We start from the raw sequence: 21,186 nt of genomic DNA on the forward strand, positions 1-21,186 counted from the left end.
TAACACAGGTGTTATCAAAGCAGCGGCTTTATTTCACTCCATACTGTGATAGTCACTTTGACTGTGCCCCCTCTCCCCCTTTATTTATTTATTTCCCCCCACTACAAACAGCATTTTTTCAGCACTGGAAATAAAACCACAACATCATTGCAACAAAAGAGCCTCTCTAAATTAAAAACTGATCCCAGTTGTGTAGTAGGAAAAAATATGACCTGTTACTGTGTATGGAGCCTGGTCATCACAACAGCCTCAAACTTGTACACACACACCAGGAAAATCAGCTTGGAAGAGCCTTTCCGACACATTGCTCCATTATTTGGCTCCTTCAAACACTTAAAGGTCAGCAAGTTGGTATCTCCTCACTATCCCATCCCTGCAGCACGTGTAAATTTCCTTCTCCCAAGAAGCCACCTGAAGAAGGAAAAAAAAGCAGTATTTACACAAAGCGTTTCCCAAGTGACAGCTGCCAGTGAAATCCTCAGAGATGAGCTTTCCTTTTGGACTTTTGCAAAGGGAAGAGGAGGGGAATGGCTCCTGGAACAGCATTAGCAGGTTTTAAAGGACAGTTCCAGGTTTCACCAGAGCTTAGGGAGTAGGTGTGTCCTCACACAAGGGTTCTTCTATCAGATCCAAAGGGAAAATTAAGTGTGGCAAAACGTTTCTCCTGCTTTGAGTTGGGCAGTCAAACCCCGATCCCCCTGTGTTCATCTGAGGGGCTGTGTTGGGTAGGAGATGCACAGCTGGACTGTGGAGAAGGGCCAGGTTATAAACAAGGGCCCATTTCCAGGTTGAGAGTCCAGGCCACACTCCCTGATCCAAGCAAGCACAGTGGGATGTCTGGAATGCACAGCAAGACCCAATTCCTGGCCCCAAATCCCCAGGGAACAAGAGGGGTCAGCAGCACTGGTTCTTTTACCCTCAGGATTGTCCCAGCACCCTAATTCCACACTTTTTATAGGAACACAGCTCTGCCAGAGCTGCTCCAACTCCACCATTCCACTCAGCTCCTGCACAATGGAGATAAAGCCAGGGAATTCCGCAGAGGATTGGTTTATGCAAAATATTAGGATTATTCAGTTAGAAAAAACAAAGATAAGCTCAATAGTCAACTGTGTGGAGGAACCTGCTGAGGTGAAAAACCTGAGCTAAGGGCAGCTGCCTGGCACCAGCTTTCCCTGCCCACTTTCTCCTCAGGGATGCCCCGTGTTCCTTACCTTGTACACAGGGTCGCAGTCGGCCTCAGTGAGATCCAGGACATAATCCAGGTCTTGCTGAACAATGAAGCAGGTGCCATCCCCTGCAAGGAAGGGCCAGCAGGCAATTAGTGAGACAAGCCACACTCTTCATTACAAACAGAAATGCTATTGGGAAAAGGCTCCAGTGGGTGAGACGTACCTTGGAGGCCCCATTTTGGAGGGATATGAGGGATGTGGGGGGTGGAAATCCCAAACCAAAGGGGCAAGAGGACAATGCCCAAAGAGCACAAAGCTCCTTGATTTGATTACAGGATTTCCATGGGCACAAAACAGCCCTGGAATTACCTTGGCTGGCAATAAATCCATCTCGGTAGGGTAGCAGGGAAAGCACTGGTGCTCCTGACCTATGTATCACCTGGATTGGAGCACTAGGAAAAAGAGCAGAAACAAGGAATGAGGGTTGTTGTCCAGAGGAGCTGCAGTTGCCCCATCCCTGGAAGTGTCCGAGGCCAGGTTGGATGGGGCTTGGAGCAACCTGGGCTAGTGGAAGGTGTCCCTGCCCGTGGCAGGGGTGGAACTGGATGAACCTGAAGGCCCTTTCCAACCCAAATCATTCCATGATTCTTTCCTATGATACTGAGTTAGCAGGGAACACCAGTAAAACCCCACAGCTCAGTTCCAATCCCATGCTGGCATGAGGATCAGGGTGTCAGGATCCTACAAAGACATTTGCTTCACTCAAGCAAAGCAAAGAAATGGGCTGTGTGGGAGGGGCGAATACTGATGTTAAGAAGTTTTCTGCCAAATTTATCTACACGTTTGTGTACAGAGATTATATAAATATAAAATTATACAGTTACATAACATCATACACACAGCACATCAACATAATGCAAGAGGCTCAGGAGCTCACGGTGCAATGGGAAGTGGCACTGCCTGCCAGCACCCTCTGCCTGACTCTCTTTTCCAACCAAAACCCTGGTTGTTTGCCCCAGGCACTCACTCACTCACTTTGTGTTTCTCACATCCAGCTGGTAGATGTTCCCATCCTGAGTCCCTGCCAGAATGTAGGTGCTTGACAGGAATGTGCAGCAGTTGAAGGCGTCAGATCCAACAAAGAGGAACACCTGAGGATTCGGGAACAAACCAAGTGTCAGACACATGGGACATCCAGGAGAGGGAAGCAGAACAGCTGCCACTGTTTATTTTTAAATACTGTCTTCCCTGTTCCCAAGTTAAATCCTGAGCCATTCTTACTCCTCATGTAAAAATCTATCCAGGAGAAAGGAGAGAGAGCATCCCTTTATTGCACCAGGCTTTGGCCTCTCCTCCAGTTTAGGTTTAACCTGGCTCAATTCCCCATCCCAGTGCTCTGGCAGTCCCAGATCCTTACTGGCTGCCTGCTCTGCAGTCCCACTCCTTGAAGCTTCTTGTCCTCTCGAGCCAGCAGCAGGATTTTCCCTTCTGTCCCGACCTCACGTTCACCTGACAAAAGGACAACAGGTAATGCCAACAGTGGCTACACAACAAATCTTGATGGGATCCAAACCCAACAGTTTGGATCACCCCTGCTGAATTGTGGCAACATTCCTCCAGACCCCAAGACACCAGAAAGGCCAGTAATCAAGCAGAACTCCGTGTTCATTACCCAAACTGCTAGATAGGGCTCAATTCCACCCAGGACTGGAGCGCTCTGTTCCTGTCCCAAGGTGGTAAAAGGGCATGGAGCAGCATTCCAGACACTTGGGATTACTGGTGACAAGCCTAAGCAGTTTGGGACAGGGAAACGAAGGGGAATTTTAAGGGACAGCCCCTCACTGGGAGGTTTCTCAGGTGTGCCCAGGTTCAGGGAGTTGTCAGCAGTGCCCACGGCGACGCCGTTGATGGGAGAGCCACAGTCAGCGATGACGCCCAGGCAGGCAGATTTCCCACAGTCCCAGAGACGGGCAGTGCCATCCCTGGAGCAGGACAGGACATTCCTTCCCCGATCCACGATGGCAGTGTCCAAAATACCTGCATGAAACCAAAGACTGAGTTCATACAGACATAAAAAGCACCCCATTTCTCAAGCTGAACTTGACCACTGGCTCCAGGCCACTGTCCCAGTGACAGCAGTCACACACCGACAAGTTGTGCCTCTAGAAAAAGGTGTCTATGGAAGGCAGCAGCTCCCAGAAGACCCCACAGAGCGGAACCACCAGCTGGCACAGAGGGAAGACATTATCCATCATGTGATCAGCAACACCTCACCTCAGCACGAGCTGATGCCACACAAAATTAACCTCTAATCTGGGCAGAAAAGAGCCTGGCACTTTTAAATGTTCCCGTGTCCACCCCTGGATAATCCCAAAAGCAGCATTCCTGTTATCCAGCTACAGCAACATGCAAAGAGCAGTCTCTGCTGGCACTAAGATCCCTTAACTACTTTATTATACTGTGGGCTGTCAAATTCGGATCTGAAAAATGACAGTGGTTTTTTTAGCAGAGAACAGTCAGGTGGTCAGAAGATTTGATTGGCACTTTCCCTACAGAAACCAAAATGACAGGATAAGCCAAGCAAACAGACTGTGAGTGACTGGCAGCATCACTCTGACCAAGGTTCTGTCACACCACCTGGTTTGGTTAGGGGACACCTGTGCCAAAGCATTTTCAATGCACACAAATAGATTATAGAATGCCTTGGGTTGGAAGGGACCTTGAAGATCAAGTTCCAACCCCCAAATCACGTAAGAACAATGGCAGGTTTTGCACAAGATGGCTTTTTGAGTTAATCAAGTTTAGGGCAGCCAGCCATGGGGTTTATTAACCTCTCAATCAAGCCCAGCACCTTGTGGGACAGGGTAAGCCAGAGCCTGGACACAGCAGTTGGTGGCTCAGGGAAGGATAATTTGGGCCAGCATTTGGGGCATCTGATGCTACATTCCAGACATCAAACACAGAGTGCAGCAGGCTGGTGACTGAACATCAGCCCCGGCGTGCAAGGCAAGCACCCACACAGCGAATGAAGCATTTTAAGGGCTCTGTACCTCTTTTGTGACCTTTAAATGTTACTACACAGCTGGAATCTTCTGCTGACCAGATCTTTAGCTGGGCATCCATTCCCCCACTCAGAACCACGAGGCCCGATGGGAAAAACCTGCAACAATTCACATCATACACATGGCCTTCCAAAAGTCTCTGGAAAAACAAAGAACTACGTGCTAGTTCCATTGTCATCATCCTCGTGCCGAGCAGTTGTTGAGTTTTGACACTGGAAAACTTGGAAAAATTCTCACATGGGCAAAGGATTGAGCTCAAATCCTCTGGGTTTGCGTTGCTGGAATGGACTGGTCTGAATTTGGAGCAGTCAAAGAGGTGACTTTGGGCCTCCCTCTACCATTTGAGCAGCTAACTACATAGCAAAAGATACTACATTTGCTTCTAATTACAAGTTAAATGTCTTTATCCTCTGCCAAACAAGGAGCTGACAGGTCAAGCTCCACACGAAGGAGCTTTCCCCCTTTTCTGGGAAGGCCACAAGCCAGGATGGAGGTAATCCAGCACCAAAAGCTTTTTGTCCTCCCCTCTTCTCTCCTTCATAAGAAATTCATAAGTGCTTTTACCATGCAGGATAGGGGCTGTCAATGACCTGTTATTCCTAAGTACCTCTCTGAGCAACATCCCCCTTGGGAGAAGCCACCTTTTCCAATAGATTTGACTTAAAGCCTCCAAGATGCCCTGTTTCAATTAGCTTCTCACTAAAAAGCCAGATTCTTCACAGGGTGTGAACAGCCTGACCCAAGTCATGGCCACAGGACTTCAGGAATGTCACAGACAACACAAAACATCCAAGCCAGATGCTCTTACTCTTATTTCTCCGTTTGCAGCCTGCCAGATTTTCATGGTCCCATCCATGCTGGTAGACACACCAAGTCCTCCACCACTGGAAATATCAAGGCAGGTAATCTGCAGGAAGGTAAAAGCACCAAGAATTAGCTTTATATAATTCTGTATATAAGTATATCTGCTCAAGAGCCTAATTCTGTACAGGGGGAGACCTGCTAAGTATACTCTCTGCCTGTGACTCTGCAAGGCAAGGAGAAAAAGGAATGCTCAGGGAGAAGCCTGCACAAGCAGCAGTTGTATTCCAGGTTTATCCCAGGTGGAAGAGAAATCTGGACTTTTCTAGTAGGTCCTGTAAACAGATGAGAAATAAGAAAAGAGCTCATGATAACTGGCCCAAATCACAAGCCACCGTTTGATATATTTATGAAGCCAAATTCACAGCCTAAATTTGCTGAAACACTGAATCAAAACTAGTTCTTCATACAAGCTTGGGGCCCCTCAGAAGAAGGACACTGAGGGGCTGGCAGGAGGGGGCAGGAGGGGGCAGCCGGGGGGGGCAGGGTTGGGCTCTGCTCCCAGGGAACAGGGACAGGAGGAGAGGGAACGGCCTCAGGCTGGGCCAGGTTGGACATCAGGAGGAATTTCCTCATGGAAAGGGGTTTTAAACACTGGAAGGGGCTGCCCAGGGAGGTTTGGAGTCCCCATCCCCGGCGGTGTCCAAGGAAGGCCTGGACGTGGCACCCAGTGCTCTGGGCTGGAGACAAGGTGGGGATCAGCCACAGCTTGGACTCGATGGTCTCAGAGGTCTTTTCCAACATTAGGAATTCTGTGATTCTGTGAGTCGCATTTGCACTGCGTTTCTGAATTGCATTTGCAGGCTGCGGATGGGGAAAAAACGCTACAGTGCTAAAATCCATGGACAGGAATAAGAAGTGCAGATGCACCGTGAGAAAGAAGACCCTGTCCCGGCTCCAGCCAGGACAAGGTTAAGTTTTCCAGCAGCAGGAGGGGCAGAGCCAGGAGCCGGATGTCCCCCGATCCCACCTCCCCGTGCGGCGGCGGGAAAAACTCCCTTCTTTCCGGCTTTCCTTCTATCCGGGCGGGTCCCCGCGGTCGCTCCCTGTCCCATTGCTGTTCCCTGTGAGTTGTTGGCGCCTCAGCCCCCGATCGCTGCCTGTGGTGCCTCCGGTTCCCCTCTCCAGCCTCCCGCGGGGGAGCGCAGGGAGCGAGCGGCGCGGGCCGCGCCCGTGGGAACGCTAAATTCGGGAATACCGTTCCCAAACCACCACCGCCGAATCCGGCGCCCATCGTGCGGCACCAAGGCTCGAGATCCCAACAGCTCTGCCCACAGCCGGTTGGAAGCAAGTTTGAGCTGAGTGTTTGGTGTGTGAGGTACAGCCGCAGGGCACGATGTGGCTTAGTCTGCCCTTAGTGGAGTGGTGCCTATACAGGTTTATAATTCCCTGTGTGGTCCTGATAACGCACTTTCACAGTTTAGGGAGATGGTTCAAGATTTTTATGTACGTGGGTTATGTGGTATCAACTTGTGACGTGATATACTACCTCCAGGAGACCATTAATAATCGTTCCCAGTCTGGGGGGGGAACAGGAGACGATGATTTCCACAAGCCTTTCATCTCCTTTTACTCCTTCAAGCCTCTTATAGCAGCTTTTGAGGATTCTGGACTCCCTCTGAATACTAAGGAAGGCATATTCCTGTTGCCGTGTCTGATATATCTCCTCACTCTGGTCTACATCATCTTCAGAGTCACAAAAGAGATTATTAAGAAATTCTTTCAGAGGTCGGATGATGATGAGTGGCACGGAAGGTGGGAGAAAATCGGCCAGGTTTTGAAGGAGTATTCATCTCCAGTGGTTTGGAAGTTCACCCCTGAACAAATACAGGACCCTGTTAAAGTGGCAGAATATCTGAAAGAGAAGCGCTGTGGTGGTTCCAGGGAGGAGCAACTTACTGCACTGTGCTGGGCCCTGGCTACTCTTTATCGGACACTGCTGGATACCAGCCAGTCCCCTCAGGAGGAAGAGGAGGAGGAGGAAGAGGAGGAGGAGGAGGAAAACAGACCAACAGGCACTGTAGCCACTCAAACTGCAGCTGCACCAGAGGAACAACCCATGCCAGGAGCAGTCGCTCCTAAAGAGAACACACTCACATCCAGGCCCAAATTAGTTTGCTTAGTGAGGGATGAAGAGGAAACAGCGTCCTCAGAAGAGGAGGAAGAAGCAGAGCCAGAGATAATGAGCAAATCCCAGCGTAAGCTGCAAGAAATCCGACAACGATTCACCCGCCTTCCGGATCAGTCCTTACTGCTCTGGCTGTACGACTGCTGGTTTGCAGGGGCCAATGTGGATGTATTCCTAAACAGTTACGAAGCCACGCACCTGGGACCCCTGTCCCGGGATGTGGCCATTGACAGGAGGCTTGGGAGCGGGCCAGGAACTCTCAGCCTCTGGAGGCGACTCGTGTCAAGTGTGAGGCTGGCGTACACCGCGGACGAGGTGATCGTGTACCGGGACAGGTGGAACACCAAGCTGGAAGGTGTTCACTATCTGACAGAATTAACTATGGTGGACATACTCTACCGGAATACACGGAACACGCAGTTCCTCGACAATCCGGACGGAGCCTACTGCACCTGGCGCATTTGGGCGGCGTTTAAAAAGAGCGCGCCACCGTTCTATGCCAAGGCGCTGTCATCCTTTACATGGGATAGGGACCTAAAGGTGCTGAAGTTAAAGGCCTACATCTGGGACTATAGACTGAAACCCTCTTCCCCTGCCACGGGACAGCTGTGTGGAAATACAGCCCAAGGAAAACAGAGCCTCCAGTGATGATCCCTGCACAATATGCCACGAGGAGCTAAGCAGAAACACGTGTGAACTGGAGTGTGGGCATGAATTCCACAGGGAGTGCATCAGGACGTGGCTCCAGGAGCATTCCAGCACCTGCCCCATCTGCCGTGACTATGCTGTCTTTCCTACAGACGTCCCTCAGCGTCCTGCATGGAACAACTCGAAACGTTACAAAGCCAAGGCTTGGAAAAGATCAGTGTTTTAGAAGAGCTCCCAAAGAAAAGTGTTGAAGAGACCAAGGTCTTAAAGAACGGACTGGATTGATTTCATAAGGCTCAGAAGTACAAGTAAAAAAACGGCAGCAGGAGAAAAAAAAACCCAAAAAAACCAGAAGAATTTAAAAGTTTAAAAGAACACAGCTAAAAAACCCTGGATACCAATGAGAGGGATTGGAAGACCACTGATGACAAGGAAACACAGTATAACGGATATAAATATCTATCTTGAGACATTTAGGAGGGACAGCCTTTGATTAAGGGAATGATTCCTGTGCTTTTGTGTGTATAGTTGGGCAGTGTGGGATCTGGGCATGAGTAGATGGGATAGACTGAGGGGTGGGGAATGTCCTGGTTCTGGCCAGGAGAGGGTTAATTTTCACAGGAGCAGGGAGGGACACGGGATGGGATATTGGGGATATTTGGTGGTACCTTCTAGGGGTTCTGGGTTCCTTGTGGTTTCCCTGTCCTGTTTTGTTAATTAATACTGTTGCTACCGTTTATTTTCTTATTCCATTGCTGTTCTCAGTAAATTGTTCTTACCTCAGCCCCTGATCTTTGTCTTTTGTGCCTCCAATTCCCCTTTCCATCCTGCTGCAAGGGGAGGGGGGAAGGAGTGAGTGGCACGTGGTCCAGGGTATTTCAGTGGGAACACTACTCCTAAACCACAAGATCCCAGTTCCATCTCCATTCCAGCCCCTCACACACGAATCCACACTCCAGGCCACCCCTCACTGCGAGGACACCACACACAGGGATGTGAGGTTTACCAATCACACCCAGAGATTCCCACCTCACAAGGCTACTCACGCTTTTCTGATGAATCCTACAAAAACTTGTGTATGGAGCCAGGAACTTTGTGGACACGTTCTCGTGAGGACAAGAAATGAGGATGCTTTTCTAGAGAAGGAAAGAGAGGGGGAAGAAAGGAATTAGAAGTGCTGTTAGTCCTGAAACAGAGGTTGCCGAGGTAGAACCGTGACCTGGACCCAGCTGTAGGATCCCAGAGCCTGAAAACTGATGGATGGGTCAGTGTGGGGCTCATCTCCTCAGGATGCAGGTGGGAAGGGATGGCTGCTGCAGCCTGGCCAGCCACGGCCCTGTGGGATGGTAGGGACCAGCTCCAGGGCTCAGCGCAGCCGGAGGCTCGGGATGGCTGGGTGGGACTGTGCAGGTACCGGGTGTCAGCTTAGGCCGTCAGAGTGGCTCCCCTTTATGCACGGGGTGGTCACCAACCCCTCTCCCCCCAGCCTTGGCACCTTGGTGACTTCCCCGACCACGAATCCCTCGGAGGCCACGATGTCTGGGACACCATCGGAGCTGAGCCCGCGCCGGGTGACACTGCCGTACAGGGTGGGCTTCCCTGGGGGACAGCAGCCGTCAGCCCCAGGGACAGCCCACGGGGACCCCAAACGTCCCCCACCCCTCCCAAGTCAGAGGGACCCCAACCACCCTCACCTCCTCCTTACCCACAAGGAACTCAAACACCCCCATGCCCTCCGAACCCACAGGGCCTCCAAATGACCCCACCCCCTTTAAAACCGAAGGGACCCCCGAACCACCCCAGTCCCTTTTAAACAAGGGACCCCCAACCACTCGCACCCCCGTTTAAACCACAGGGCACCCCCACCCCACCAGCCCCTATTCCACAGGGTCCCCCAGCTACCCCCACCCGTTTCTGCACCACAGGCTTCTTAAACACCCCTCACCTCCAGAACCCTCTCGATCCTCCCCGATCCCCTCTTATCCCCACGGTTACCCCCGAGGCCTCTTCAAGCCACTCACCGGTGCTGCGGCAGCTCAGCCAGGCCTCGCCCTCGTCCCTGCTGCAGAGAGAAGCGGCCGTGAGCGGGGCAGGGACAAGGATAAGGACAGGGACAAAGAAAGGGACCGTTCCCACCTCAACGCCCGGCTCCAGTCGCTCTGGATCCGCAGCGTCGCCGCCATCTTTACCGGGGTAACTGCACCTACTTCCGCCTCCTTAGTTCCCGTCGACCGTCGCGCGACCGGAACGGGAGGAAACCCGCCAATCAACGAGCGCCGCCGCGGTCACGCCATGCCCCGGAAGTGGCCGTGCCGGGCTCCCGCCTTAAAGGGGCCGCGCTGCGCTGGTACGGGGGGTGTTTATTGGGGGGGGTCGGGGGTCGGGGTTGTGGAGGGTGCTGGACATCTGTGGGGGAACGGGGACCCTCGGGAGGTGAAGGGTGGGGGTTGAGGAGGCGGTGGGCACCCGTGGCTGGGGTAAGGTGTACGGGGAGGGTGCACGGAGAGGCTGCTGAGCGCCCCAAAGACACGGCCACCTCCCTCGTGCCCAGCTCTCCATGGCGAAGGCCGGGCACGCCTGGAGCCGCGCGGCGGCGGCGCAGGGCGAGGCTGAGGAGGGCGAGGATCCCCTGGATGCCATGATCGCGCGGACCGGCTGCCTGGAGCAGCACCGGCAGCTGCAGGAGTGCATGGCGGAGCGGCAGGACTGGCGGCACTGCCAGGAGCAGCTCCGCGCCTTCGGGGCCTGCATGGCCCGGCGGCAGCAGCGGGAGCGCGGAGCGAGCCCAGCCCAGCCCACGGACTGACAGCGCCCGGACTGCCCCACAGGAATGCGGGCGGCTGCGCCCTTCGCCCCCTTTCTGGTGCTGGGAAATCCGTGGGGAATTGTTGGGAAATTAAATCTGGAATCTGTCGTCCCTCGGCTTCATCTGTGCCAGTGGGAGAACTGGAAGTTGGAGGGGGGGCGCGGGTTTGGAGGATACAGCGTCAAGCTGTGCCACGGTAGGTTCAGGTTGGACATCAGGAGGAATTTCTTAACGGAAGGGGGTGTTAAACATTGTCAGGGGCTGCCCAGGGAGGTTTAGAGTCCCCATCCCTGGAGGTGTCCAAGAAAAACGGGATGTGGCACTCACTGCTCTGGGCTGGTGACAAGGTGGGGATTGGGCACAGCTTGGGCTCAATGATTCCAGAGGTCATTTCCAGCCAAAATGATTCTGTGGTTGGGGACTTCTGGCCCAAAATACCCCAATCCAGGAGCATTCACAGCACTCAGGCTGAGTCTTGGCTCCAGAACAGTTCTCTGTGCCATCCTAAGGCTTTTGTCAGTCGTGATAACCTCATGTCCCACAGGATGGGATTTTTGGGGAGGGGATTTATCTCCTGGGAAGCCACAGAAAAATTTGGAATGGGAGAAAAATGGATTCTCATCTGACCACCACTTACTGGCAAATAAGCCAAGAGAAAGAGCACCCATGGCTTTTGCCAGAAGGAACATTCCAGGCTATTTGCCAGGGCTGTGGGTGCTGGGAATGCCGAGGGGCTGGGTTCCAGCACTGCTGGCCAAAAATCACAGCGGGCATGGAAGCACAAGCAACACCTGGACAGCCCCGGTTTGGGGGAGAGTGTAAATGAATGAGTTACTTTCTGTCTTTTTCACGAGCCACTCCTTAGAAAGGGGGAGATAAAACCTCCAAACAAACCAGTTTCTGGCACAGTTTCTCTTGGCATCCATCAAATTTGGTTGTAACAATTTCTGGGATTGTTGTAGCACAGCATTATTCACTCTCAGAGATTTCTGCAGAAACCCCCACCTATCAAAAGGAAAATAGGCAGGTATTAAAAAAAAAAAAAAAACCAAAAAACTGAAGGAAAGCAAACCCACATTCCATTGTGGCACCTTTGCTCCCAGTACAAACCAGTCAGATACAAATGCATTATTTTTTTTATTGGGACAAGCTGGTTGCTGACACTGGGAATTCCTTCCAATTCACCGAGTGATCAGTAGGAAGCATAGGAAGCACCCTCTGGAGGCTGGAACAGCCCATGGATGGCACCTTGTTCCTCACCTCAGGACATCTGTGCCAGCAGCTCTTCCAGCTGTGGTCGAGACTTCAGTCGGCTCTTGAAATCGGCTTCTGTGTGCTACAGAGGGAGGGAAAGCCATCACAAGTGAGGATCACGCAAACCCTTTCCCAAAGACAACCCCTCGAGAGTGGAAAAACTAAAGGCTTAAATGCCCACTGCACCCAGGGAGTGGAAAGCCCCAGTGGGAAGTCACTCGGTGCTGGAAAACCATTGGGCTTCCAACAGAAAACAAGCTGAATGCTCCTCCTGGAGCGAATTCCATCAAAGCAGGGCATAGCATTTGGGATTCCAGTCCCAGCCTTGCTATCAACTGCTCCATGATGTTCCTGGGGATTCCCAGAGAAGAGGTGGAGAAGCACTGCTGAAGTGAAATGTTTCCTTAAGGCTCACAGGGAATCTGTGGCAGCAAAGGAAAGGAACCTCCAACTGCCCTTTCCTACAGATCCATGGGAGGGGCTGGGAAGGCACTTCCTGTGGCACTAATTAGAGAAGGCTAAATGGGAAATGAAACACTTACTGAGAATTAGGAGCAATGGATTTTCATGGATCAGGGATTGCCTGGCTCTTGGGGATTCTTGGTATCCCCAAGTCTAGAGCAGACAGTAGGCTCGGGACCAGGTTTGTGCTCTCAAAGCAAATTCATGACATGGATCATCTCTGCTTCCTAAAGGGAAAGGCACTGGGAAATGTAAATGTACCTGTTTCACTAACAGATGGACCCCCTCAGGCTGGTTACTCTGAATGATTTCCAGGAGTATGGGAGCAAACGTTGAACTCAAACCATGGATCTGAAAGCAGAAATGACAGAGCTGCAGGAGAACAATCCCGGGATAGTCTGGGTTGGAAGGGACCTTAAAGATCATCCAGTCCCACCCCCTGCCATGGGCAGGGACCCCTTCCACTATCCCAGGTTGCTCCAAGCCGCGTCCAGCCTGGCCTTGAACACCCCCAGGGATGGGGCAGCCATGGCTTCTCTGGGCACCCTGTGCCAGGGCCTCCCCACCCTCCCAGGGAACAATTCCTTCCCAATATCCCATCTAACGCCGTGAGTTTCTCTGATGACTCATCCCTAAACATGACTTTTCTACCCCTCATATCAGTTATTCTGCAGAAAATAGATCTTAAATCTTCTGCCTGAAAAACAGAGCCAGGAAACCCTTCTGGGCTTCTAGTTCAGGAGCAACACTCAGCAGAAAATGTAATTAGACTTTTTGCTTCCATTTATGCCCAAATGATGCCTTTCATCTGTTAAATGTTCGAGGGGTTTGGGGAGCCTGTGATGGGAAGTGCTGCAGGAGAGGCCCAGCGCTGTCAGCAAATCCCAGCTCCTACCTGGACAACCCTCTGGTGGGTGGTCAGGACTGCATCCAGCTGCATTTTGGATCCCCTCTCTTCCAGGAACAGCACCTCATTGGTTTTGGTGGGCATGGCATAGCTGCAAAAGCCAGAGGGCAGTGCTTAGGACAGGCAGGATATCTGCACTACTTTACAGGGATGAATCAACCTCCACAGCAGAGAATGGGAAAGGAGATTAACTTTTCATGGGAAATTAATTATGCAAAGGACGTATCTTGCAAATCAGACGCTGGTAGAGGCCGGCTGTTTTGCTGGAAGGAGATAAGGGGGAAGCTCTGCAGCACTGCTGCCAGCAAAAACCTGGATTAGCTCTGAACACCAGCCTGAGAACTTTTAACTTCTTCATAGTTCAAGGAAAGCAAGAGTTCTGACTTATTTTGTCTTTTGGGACAGAGCTAGAAACTGCTGCTGCAATGCACCACTCAAAATACATTGTTTACAGCTCAGATTCAATGGGAATGTGACTGGGAGTGGATCAGACTCTGCCCCATACTCAGAGACCTCAGCCTCCTCATCCCTATTCCCACAGCTACATCCAAGCTCCATCCTCCTGCCCACCTTTTCCCCTCAATTTCCAGTCTGAAGGGCAAATCCTTTCTTTCTCTATACACTGAACCACATCCAACCTCAGAGGGTACAAGTGAAAATACACATTTTAGAGAGTCACCACTGGTTTTATTCCCTCAGTGCTTTCCCCAGTGCCTGCAGCTCCCTGAGAGCACTTCAGGCACCAAGATGCTGCCTCACATTCCTCGGGGATTAAAACCAGTGGAGTGGCTGTTGGGATATGCCTGTTTTGGAGATCTAGGATGCTCCTGAAGCATCCTCTCCTCCTAAACTGAAGTAGCAGGAAGCTCACCCAGCACCTTCAGGGCTTTCCCAAGCTCATTCCAGTTTGGATAACCAGGGTGATGTGCAGAGCCTGGATCACAGACCAGGAAGGAAAACCAGCAGCAAATGTCAGCAACTCCCAGGCTCTGCACCCACAGGCTTAAAGCCTTTTCCTCAGAGGAAGGAAATGTAACAGCTATTTTTTCCTTGGAATCTGCTCAAGTCAGTGCCTGAAAAACTCCATTTCAGCCTTCCTGTCATGAATACAGCATCCAAAATTGTATAGACACACAAAAAGAGACCACAGGGAAGGTGAGAGATTTGGATTTACATCCGAATGGGAATCTCTCAGGGAGACTGGAGTGTGCCCTGATCTGCAGGTGGTCATAATCCAGAGGGACAGATTTCCCCCTACCTCTCATTGACCTGGACTGAGAGCCGGTTGCAGAGTCTATGGACATACTGAGCAAAATGCTCCACCAGGCACAGATCATAGGAAGTCATCTGGATGTTGACATCTCCATACTGGTACTCAGTGCCAGCACTGATCTCTTTCATCTGCACCTTTTCCTTTCTCCTCTTTGGAACCTGTTTTCCAAAAGAAAATACAATAAAATAAAATAGAAAGTATCTGGTTTGAACCATGCTGGGAATAAAAGTTCGGCTCTTGGATGGCATCACACGGAAAACACACTCATGCTGTGATTAATTTCTTCCAGAGGAAGAAAGAAAGGAGTAAAACCAGTAGAAATAAACCTGCTGTTTATTTCAGTTCCTGCCTAAAAGGCAGCTGACTTGTTGTTGTTTCCTCCTTCCACACAAATGGATGTCTTTCCAAGTCTCAGGGAGCGTGAAAAGGTTACATGCAAATAAGACCTGCTCACAATATTCTGGAAGAGTTTAGGTGTTAAATTCAACATCAGGAAGAGGTTCCTCCCTTCCAAAGCTACTCACTAACTTCCACAGGAATGTACTGGCCAAAATGAAGCATTTCTGCAGTGTGGTGAGTGGGTACTTCATGGAATCATCAAATAGTTTGGATTGGAAGGGACCTTAAATCTCATCCCATTCCAACCCCTGCCATGGGCAGGGACACCTCCCACTATCCCAGGTTTCTCCAAACCCCATCCAGCCTGGCCTTCCATATGCTTCAGGACTACCTTGGGAAAGCAAACACAGAAGGAAGTCCTTCTGCCTACCTCCTTTGGGAGCAGGTATTTAAACTTCCCAATTCCATGTGTAGGTCGGGATCTGTAGGATCTGTGGCAACTCAGGAGTGCATCACCTTAAAGTGAGAGCAGAGCAAACATGTTCCCAGCTGCAAACAAACATCTGCAGGTGCTCTGAGAGCCCCAAACCCATACTGATGTTACAGAACACCATGGCTGGTGCCAGTTGCTTAGCCAATAACAAGGCAAAAAAGAAGAAAATGTTAGAAAAAATCATATGAAAGTGGAAGAACACCTGCTCAGGTTATTTAACCAGTTCAAAGTTGGCTAAAACCCCCCAAAGTTAAACACAAATGCTCCAATGTTTAATATTTATTTGACGGAAGTGAATTTTTGCCTCAAAACTGGACTGACAACAGACCTTACCTGCAGCACATAGACAGTTTTGTCTGGGTGTTGCTGCTCTGTAGGAAACAAGATAATGATTAAAAATCTGTAGGAAACAAGATAATGATTAACAACTCTGGTTTCCCTGACCTATGGGAAATATGTGGCCAATGTCCTTTTGCAAATGCTCTTGCTAAGGCACGGCCTGATCCCATAAGCACAAGGACTTCCCCTTCTTCCCATCCCACAGCCCTTTCAGCTCCCAGCTCAAAGTCTTACCTCCACTATTAGAAGATTTGGCAAAAAAAAAAAAAAAAGCAAATTTTTGGTCGTGTATGTTTTCTCACCTGCTGAGGGCAAGCACCTGCCTGAGCAACACTCCCTTCTCCGAGCACAGCACCTGCAGTGGTTAAAATACAACAGCGTGGCAGATCCTCTGAGCAGTTTCACCAACACCTCCAGTTACTACAGCTCTAGGATAGGACCCGAGGGAACAGCTGGAGCTGCATCAACGGAGCTTTAGGTTGGATTTAGGAAAAGGTTCTTCCCCCCAGATGGGGCACTGCCCAGGCTCCTCAGGGAATGGGCACAGCCCCAAGGCTGCCAGAGCTCCAGGAGCGTTTGGACTATCCAACGCTCTCACGGACGTGGTTGGATAGCCTGTGAACACCCTCGTGCTTGTCCCACCTCCACACGGATGGAGGGAAACAGTTCATCCATCCGGCAAAAAGCTTTGCTGTCGCCAAACCAGGATGGGGGATAAATACCGATGTCCCAAATGTCCCAATGTAGAGGGACAGGGATCTGCCAAGGCCAGGAGACGAGGGTTCTAACAGAGTTGAGGTGACCTCTAGGTGTGTGAGGATGGGGAGCAGGGGTGTGTGGGTACCTCTGCCCGTGGTCCAGGAGCACCAAGACAGATCCAGGGCACGATCTCGAAGTCTGGATCCCTTCACGATCACCCCCCCCCCCCCCCCCCCCCACACGCACACACACACGTCCTTCCGAAACCAAACCAGGGCCGGATCAGGGCCTCCAGCAGCAGGGCTGGGGCTGTCTCAGCTGTCTCAAGGACCAAGGCTATTCCTCCGTTCCTGTTCCTCCCCTTCCCTGTGTCCCCCCGTCCTTCCCCGTTCCCACTCCCCTTCCCGGTGGCTATCCCCGGTACCTTCGGAATCGCCGCCATCATCCGGAGCCGCGGTCCATCGCTCAAACCGTTCCCCCACAGTGCCTCGGTACGCCCCCAATCGGCTCCCTCCGTCCCGCGGCTCCCTCCCCGCGTTCCGCCCAGCGATGCCTCCCGGAAGCTCTAACTCTCGGACAGCCCCCCGAGAACTCCCGTAGGCAACAACTTTGGGACAACCCGTGGTACCGGCGGGGCCCTGGTGTCCTAAAGGCGGCGGCGGGGAGGGCGCGGGGGTGCGGGCAGTAATGGCGGACACCTCGTTCCTGCCTCCCACACGCAGCGGGCAGCGCCGCCACACGGTAACGGCTGCACAGTGCACCCTGCCTTGCGCCTATCACCGCGGGCCCCGCCAGTCACGGCCCGCCCTCCGCCCGTCTTCGCACACTGATTGGCCACAAGACACGTCCATCACGGCGCGGCGGCCATGTTGAGTGTGACATAGCCACGTGGCAGTGCTGAGCTCGCCCCCGGGCCCCGCCCCAGCGGGGTGCAGTGGCCACCTTGAGTGTGGCGTCACGGCGGCCATTTACTTAGGCCTTTAGTATCACTTTAAAAAAAATTATTGACAATCACTAAATCCTAAGCGTAGGAAGGTTGGGCTGGCGGGGACCTCCTTCCTGATTTTTCAGTGGGAGAGGAGCTGGGCAGGGGGTCTGCCTGGGAAGAGATGGGCCTGTGGTCCTGTGCTCCCCAGGCCTGACAGTCTGGAATTGGCTCAGGAAAATCCATCCCGTGCCAAACCGCCTCAAAATGCCACACAAACCTTAATTTCCCACAGGCTCTTTTCCCTCCTCCTAGCTCCCTTCTCTCCAGTCTGGCTCCAGTTTCCCCCTTTTTCCATGGCAGATGCTCACTCTGGAGCCCACATCCCTGAGCCCCCTTCTCGGAGCCGTTCCCTGCCTGTCAGCTGGATTTTGTGTCAGGATTTCCTGCTCTGCTGACTGATGGCTGCTCCAATTGCTCTTGCTGCAGCTGTCAGAGCTCCTGATGGACTTTCTCCCTCCAGTTCATCCACGTGGCAAGTTCATTTCCTGCTCTGTGATCCAGCCCCGTCCTGCATTTCTGAGTGCCTGGAGCTCCAGACACACATGTGACACCCCTGATGTTCATCCCCTCTGCCCTGGGGCACGGAGGGGACAGAAGGAATGTGAAAGGACAAGGTTTGTGTCTCCACCTGCCTGGCACATCGAGAGGGCAGAGGGGATCCACGGCACCTTTGCTCTCTGCTCTGCAATGCAAGGACACGTGTTCCCAGCTCCAAGCTGTGTTTTCCTGGTGCTCCCGAGATGGGACAGAACTGCCCACATGGATGTTATGCTGCCCTTTGATCCCACCTGGCGAGCCCCAGGCAGGGCCAGCCTGGGAATGACACTTGACTAAGGAGCACTGCAGGAGTCTGAGCTGGGTTAAAGCCGGCACTCCCACTCCAGGAAACCTGGGCTTCTCCTCCCATGATCTTTGAAGCCCCAGAGGAAATTGAGGAGTGGCTGCTGTGACTGGAGGGGACTGACTGGTGCTGTATTTGTAGGGGAAGCTGTGATGAGCACCAGGATTAGGAGCAGGTCCAGGATGACTCCTTATTCCATGCCCTTATTCCAGTGCTGTGTGCCCATGGAGTGGGACTGCACCCTTTAATTCTCTCTGCACCTCCTGGGGACTCACCTTTCTTCCACCCACAAAACGTGGCTGAGGAGGGAGTGTTGCCCCAGGCTGAGTTTGGGGTACAGCAGTAACAGATTGTAGGGATCCCCCTCCCAATGACTTGTTGTCCTCTGTGTCTCCATGAGAAACGAGTCCATCTCTCCACTGAGGAATGTCTCTGACATTCCTCATAGATGGATACATTTTAAAGCCAAAAGGGACTGTTAAATCACAGAATTCAGTCTCCTGCACGTCGCAGTCAATAGGTTTCCAGTGACTTATGGCCTTATGGAAGCAGATCACTCCTCTCTCGGTGAAAGCATCTTTCTCACAAAGGCTCCTGCTCTTGATTTTCCCTGGATACAAAGATAGTGCTGCTCCTGGCAGCTTGTTCTGGTGGCTGAGCACGCTCTCTGTTAGGACACAGCCCTTAGTTCCAACTAGAATGTGCCTTTTTTTTGCCTTTTGCATCGTTTCACAGCCAGGAAACTGAATCCCTGTTGCAGCAGCACAACTTCCAAACCTTTTTTTGTGATATTTAAATGGAGAAGCTGAGGTGACTCGATGACTTCCTTTTTCTTTATCACACAAAAAAAACCTCCAGGAAGCTTTTCCTCCTTTTTAAGGCTTCCCTGGCCTTGCCTCCACTTCTTTTCAGACTCATCCCATGATGAAAACAATCAAAAAGTGTTCAAATAGACTTTAGAAGAAAACCTCGTTCGCCTATTTCCTCCTCTGCCTTGTTTTCCCTGGGACCCGTGGGAAAGATCCTGGAATGCACCCTGACACAGGAACAAGGACAATATATGTATTTAATATTTGAAATAATGTCAGACCAGTCTCTGCCAGTCTGGGTTCCCTTTTTCCGTGGCGCAGGAGAGCAGCCACACAACCGGTGTGGAAGTGCTCCCAGATGCTGGGTGCAGAGCTGCATGGGAGATTCTGCTCATATCTACTAAAACTTGTTTAAATTTAATCACTTGATTAAAGACACATTTTCTTTTTTAGTTCACTGGCACTTCAAGGCCTGGGTAAAAAAAACCCAACAAAACTACCCATGGAGAAGCAGTTAATCACATCGAGGGAGTACAAATGAAACTATCAAAAATAGAAAGGCTTTCAAAATGGGGGACTAAACATGCAGAAGATGCCATTTCCCTGACTATCAGAGCAGAGATGCTCTGGAACAATCTCCCAGCCAAGGTTTAAACAGGAGGGGCCAGGATGCACCTGGGAACTTCCTAAACCACTGAACTTTGAGGGCAGAATAAGGGAAAATGGGCAAAAAATAGTGGAAGGGAAAGCTGGCCCCTCCAGCAAAAGGTGGAGGGCCCTCAGCCACTGTTAAAGGATGGCAGGGAGGATCATTGACCTCCCTGGGAAACATCACCCTTCTGTGAGGGATCTGCTCCCCAGGGATGCTCCTCTGAAAGGAATATCTCTATAAGTTTAGGATTAAGCCTTTGGTTTTAAGGACTGGGTATATCTTTCAGACCTTACACTGATGTTGAGGATGTGAGGGTGGGGAAGCCCTGGCACAGGCTGCCCAGAGACGCTGTGGCTGTCCCTGGATCCCTGGAAGTGTCCAATGCCAGGCTGGATGGGGCTTGGAGCAGCCTGTTCTGGTGCAAGGTGTCCCTGCCCATGGCAGGGGGTGGAACGGGATGATTCTCCACGTCCCTCCCAACCCAAACCATTCCCGGTCCGTAGGAGAGGGAAGCGCTCACAGCGCGTGCGCAGGGCGGGCGGAGCGCCGGCTCCGGGAGAGCGGGGGGGGCGAAGCGGCGGCACCGACACCGGCAGCTCACCGGGACCCGCAGCCTTCGCCGGGGAGGAGGAGGAGGACGAGGGGAAGCAGGAGGAGGCGGAGGCGGAAAGCAGCGGGAGCGGTCGCGGGTGCCGCCGCGGGGAGCGGAGCGAGCGCGGGGCGGCGGCGGCGGCTCCTCCATCATGTCGTCGGGCGGGGACTTCGGGAACCCGCTGCGGAAATTCAAGCTGGTGTTCCTGGGCGAGCAGAGCGGTGAGTCACCGCCCGGCTCGGGCCGGCAGCGGGGCGGGACGCCCACCCCGACACTCGCCCGCCCTCGTGGGGGCACGAAGGGACCCCCTCCTCATCCTCTCCGACAGCCTTGGGAGGGTCCCTGACACCCACCCACCCTCTTGGGGTCTGATGGGATCCCCCTCCTCATTTTCCCCGACACCCACCCACCCACGCACCCGCCGTCATGGAGGTCTGAGAGGATCCCCCTCCTCACCCTTCCCGACACCCACCTTCCCCTGTGAGAGTCCCTCCTCATTCTCCTCGACACCCACCCAGCCTCATGGGGGTCCGCGGGGTTCAGCTCTGGTTAACCCCCCACCCACTAAAGCCCATCTCCAGAAACAGTTGCTGATTCATTCGATCCCAGCTCCTCTGGTTTTTGGGGGGCAGGAGTCTCAATCCGCAGTGTTTTCTGTGTATATACAGCGTTTTTCCATAATGGAGTTATGTCTTGGCAGAGCGACGCTCTGAATACTTAATTCAGTCAGTGAGGTTTTCTTCCCTGTCTTTGGAATGAAAAAAACCCCCAACCTATGTCTCCTCCTTCCTCAGCAGAAGGCCTCTATCTCCAATACTGCATTCCAAATCTTTCCCTTGGAAGAGTTTTCTGAAAAAAAAA

At 52.2% G+C, this 21,186-nt stretch overlaps 4 protein-coding genes across 6 annotated transcripts in view; 2 read left to right on the top strand and 2 right to left on the bottom strand.

The window, feature by feature from the left end:
* Positions 1-11: 11 nt before the first annotated feature.
* On the bottom strand, positions 12-10,157 carry PAAF1 (proteasomal ATPase associated factor 1). Its single transcript, XM_032095014.1, has 12 exons — positions 10,008-10,157; positions 9,893-9,933; positions 9,367-9,470; positions 8,918-9,007; positions 5,043-5,141; positions 4,223-4,373; positions 3,015-3,209; positions 2,590-2,681; positions 2,208-2,323; positions 1,542-1,624; positions 1,215-1,297; positions 12-411 (listed from the first exon to the last, which is right to left on the bottom strand). The coding sequence occupies exons 1-12, from the start codon at positions 10,052-10,054 to the stop codon at positions 334-336; spliced, it is 1,179 nt and encodes a 392-aa protein (XP_031950905.1). The 5' UTR covers positions 10,055-10,157; the 3' UTR covers positions 12-333.
* Positions 10,132-10,788, top strand: LOC116437365 (cytochrome c oxidase assembly factor 4 homolog, mitochondrial). Its single transcript, XM_032095035.1, has 2 exons — positions 10,132-10,218; positions 10,423-10,788. Exon 2 carries the CDS (start codon positions 10,429-10,431, stop codon positions 10,675-10,677), a length of 249 nt encoding a protein of 82 aa, XP_031950926.1. The 5' UTR covers positions 10,132-10,218; positions 10,423-10,428; the 3' UTR covers positions 10,678-10,788.
* A 786-nt stretch (positions 10,789-11,574) lies between these two features.
* On the bottom strand, positions 11,575-17,165 carry MRPL48 (mitochondrial ribosomal protein L48). Of its 2 annotated transcripts, XM_032095033.1 has the most exons (9): positions 16,868-17,165; positions 16,047-16,099; positions 15,739-15,776; positions 15,343-15,428; positions 14,559-14,731; positions 13,289-13,391; positions 12,655-12,744; positions 11,938-12,013; positions 11,575-11,682 (listed from the first exon to the last, which is right to left on the bottom strand). In XM_032095033.1, exons 1-8 carry the CDS (start codon positions 16,886-16,888, stop codon positions 11,939-11,941), a joined length of 639 nt encoding a protein of 212 aa, XP_031950924.1. In that variant the 5' UTR covers positions 16,889-17,165; the 3' UTR covers positions 11,575-11,682; position 11,938. The 2 variants fall into 2 exon arrangements, with proteins under 2 accessions (XP_031950924.1, XP_031950922.1); XM_032095031.1 differs by lacking the exon at positions 11,575-11,682 and having other exon boundaries at positions 11,798-12,013.
* A 3,124-nt stretch (positions 17,166-20,289) lies between these two features.
* RAB6A (RAB6A, member RAS oncogene family) overlaps positions 20,290-21,186 on the top strand; it is a 42,755-nt gene continuing 41,858 nt past the window's right edge. Inside the window, exon 1 of one of the 2 annotated variants that reach the window (XM_032095065.1) lies at positions 20,290-20,546. In XM_032095065.1, the coding sequence (XP_031950956.1) occupies positions 20,477-20,546 (70 nt within the window). In that variant the 5' untranslated portion in view covers positions 20,290-20,476. The remainder of the gene's footprint in view (positions 20,547-21,186) is intronic. The other variant, XM_032095060.1, reaches the window with a different exon arrangement.

The sequence above is a fragment of the Corvus moneduloides genome, chromosome 2 (assembly GCF_009650955.1).
Source record: "Corvus moneduloides isolate bCorMon1 chromosome 2, bCorMon1.pri, whole genome shotgun sequence".
Taxonomy (NCBI): Eukaryota; Metazoa; Chordata; class Aves; order Passeriformes; family Corvidae; genus Corvus; species Corvus moneduloides.

Bases quoted from the DNA above. Each gene is read 5' to 3' on its own strand.
- PAAF1 (XM_032095014.1), bottom strand. From the start codon at position 10,054: ATGGCGGCGACGCTGCGGATCCAGAGCGACTGGAGCCGGGCGTTGAG. The intron at 9,008-9,366 runs GTGCCAAGGCTG...TTCCTTCTCTAG, and splicing joins TGGTCGGGGAAGTCACCAAG to AAAAGCATCCTCATTTCTTG. The intron at 2,324-2,589 runs GTAAGGATCTGG...CCGAATCCTCAG, and splicing joins GACTGCAGAGCAGGCAGCCA to GTGTTCCTCTTTGTTGGATC.
- LOC116437365 (XM_032095035.1), top strand. From the start codon at position 10,429: ATGGCGAAGGCCGGGCACGCCTGGAGCCGCGCGGCGGCGGCGCAGGGC.
- MRPL48 (XM_032095033.1), bottom strand. From the start codon at position 16,888: ATGATGGCGGCGATTCCGAAG. The intron at 13,392-14,558 runs GTAGGGGGAAAT...TGGCTTTTGCAG, and splicing joins TCAGTCCAGGTCAATGAGAG to CTATGCCATGCCCACCAAAA. The intron at 12,745-13,288 runs GTAGGAGCTGGG...TTCTGCTTTCAG, and splicing joins CCCACCAGAGGGTTGTCCAG to ATCCATGGTTTGAGTTCAAC.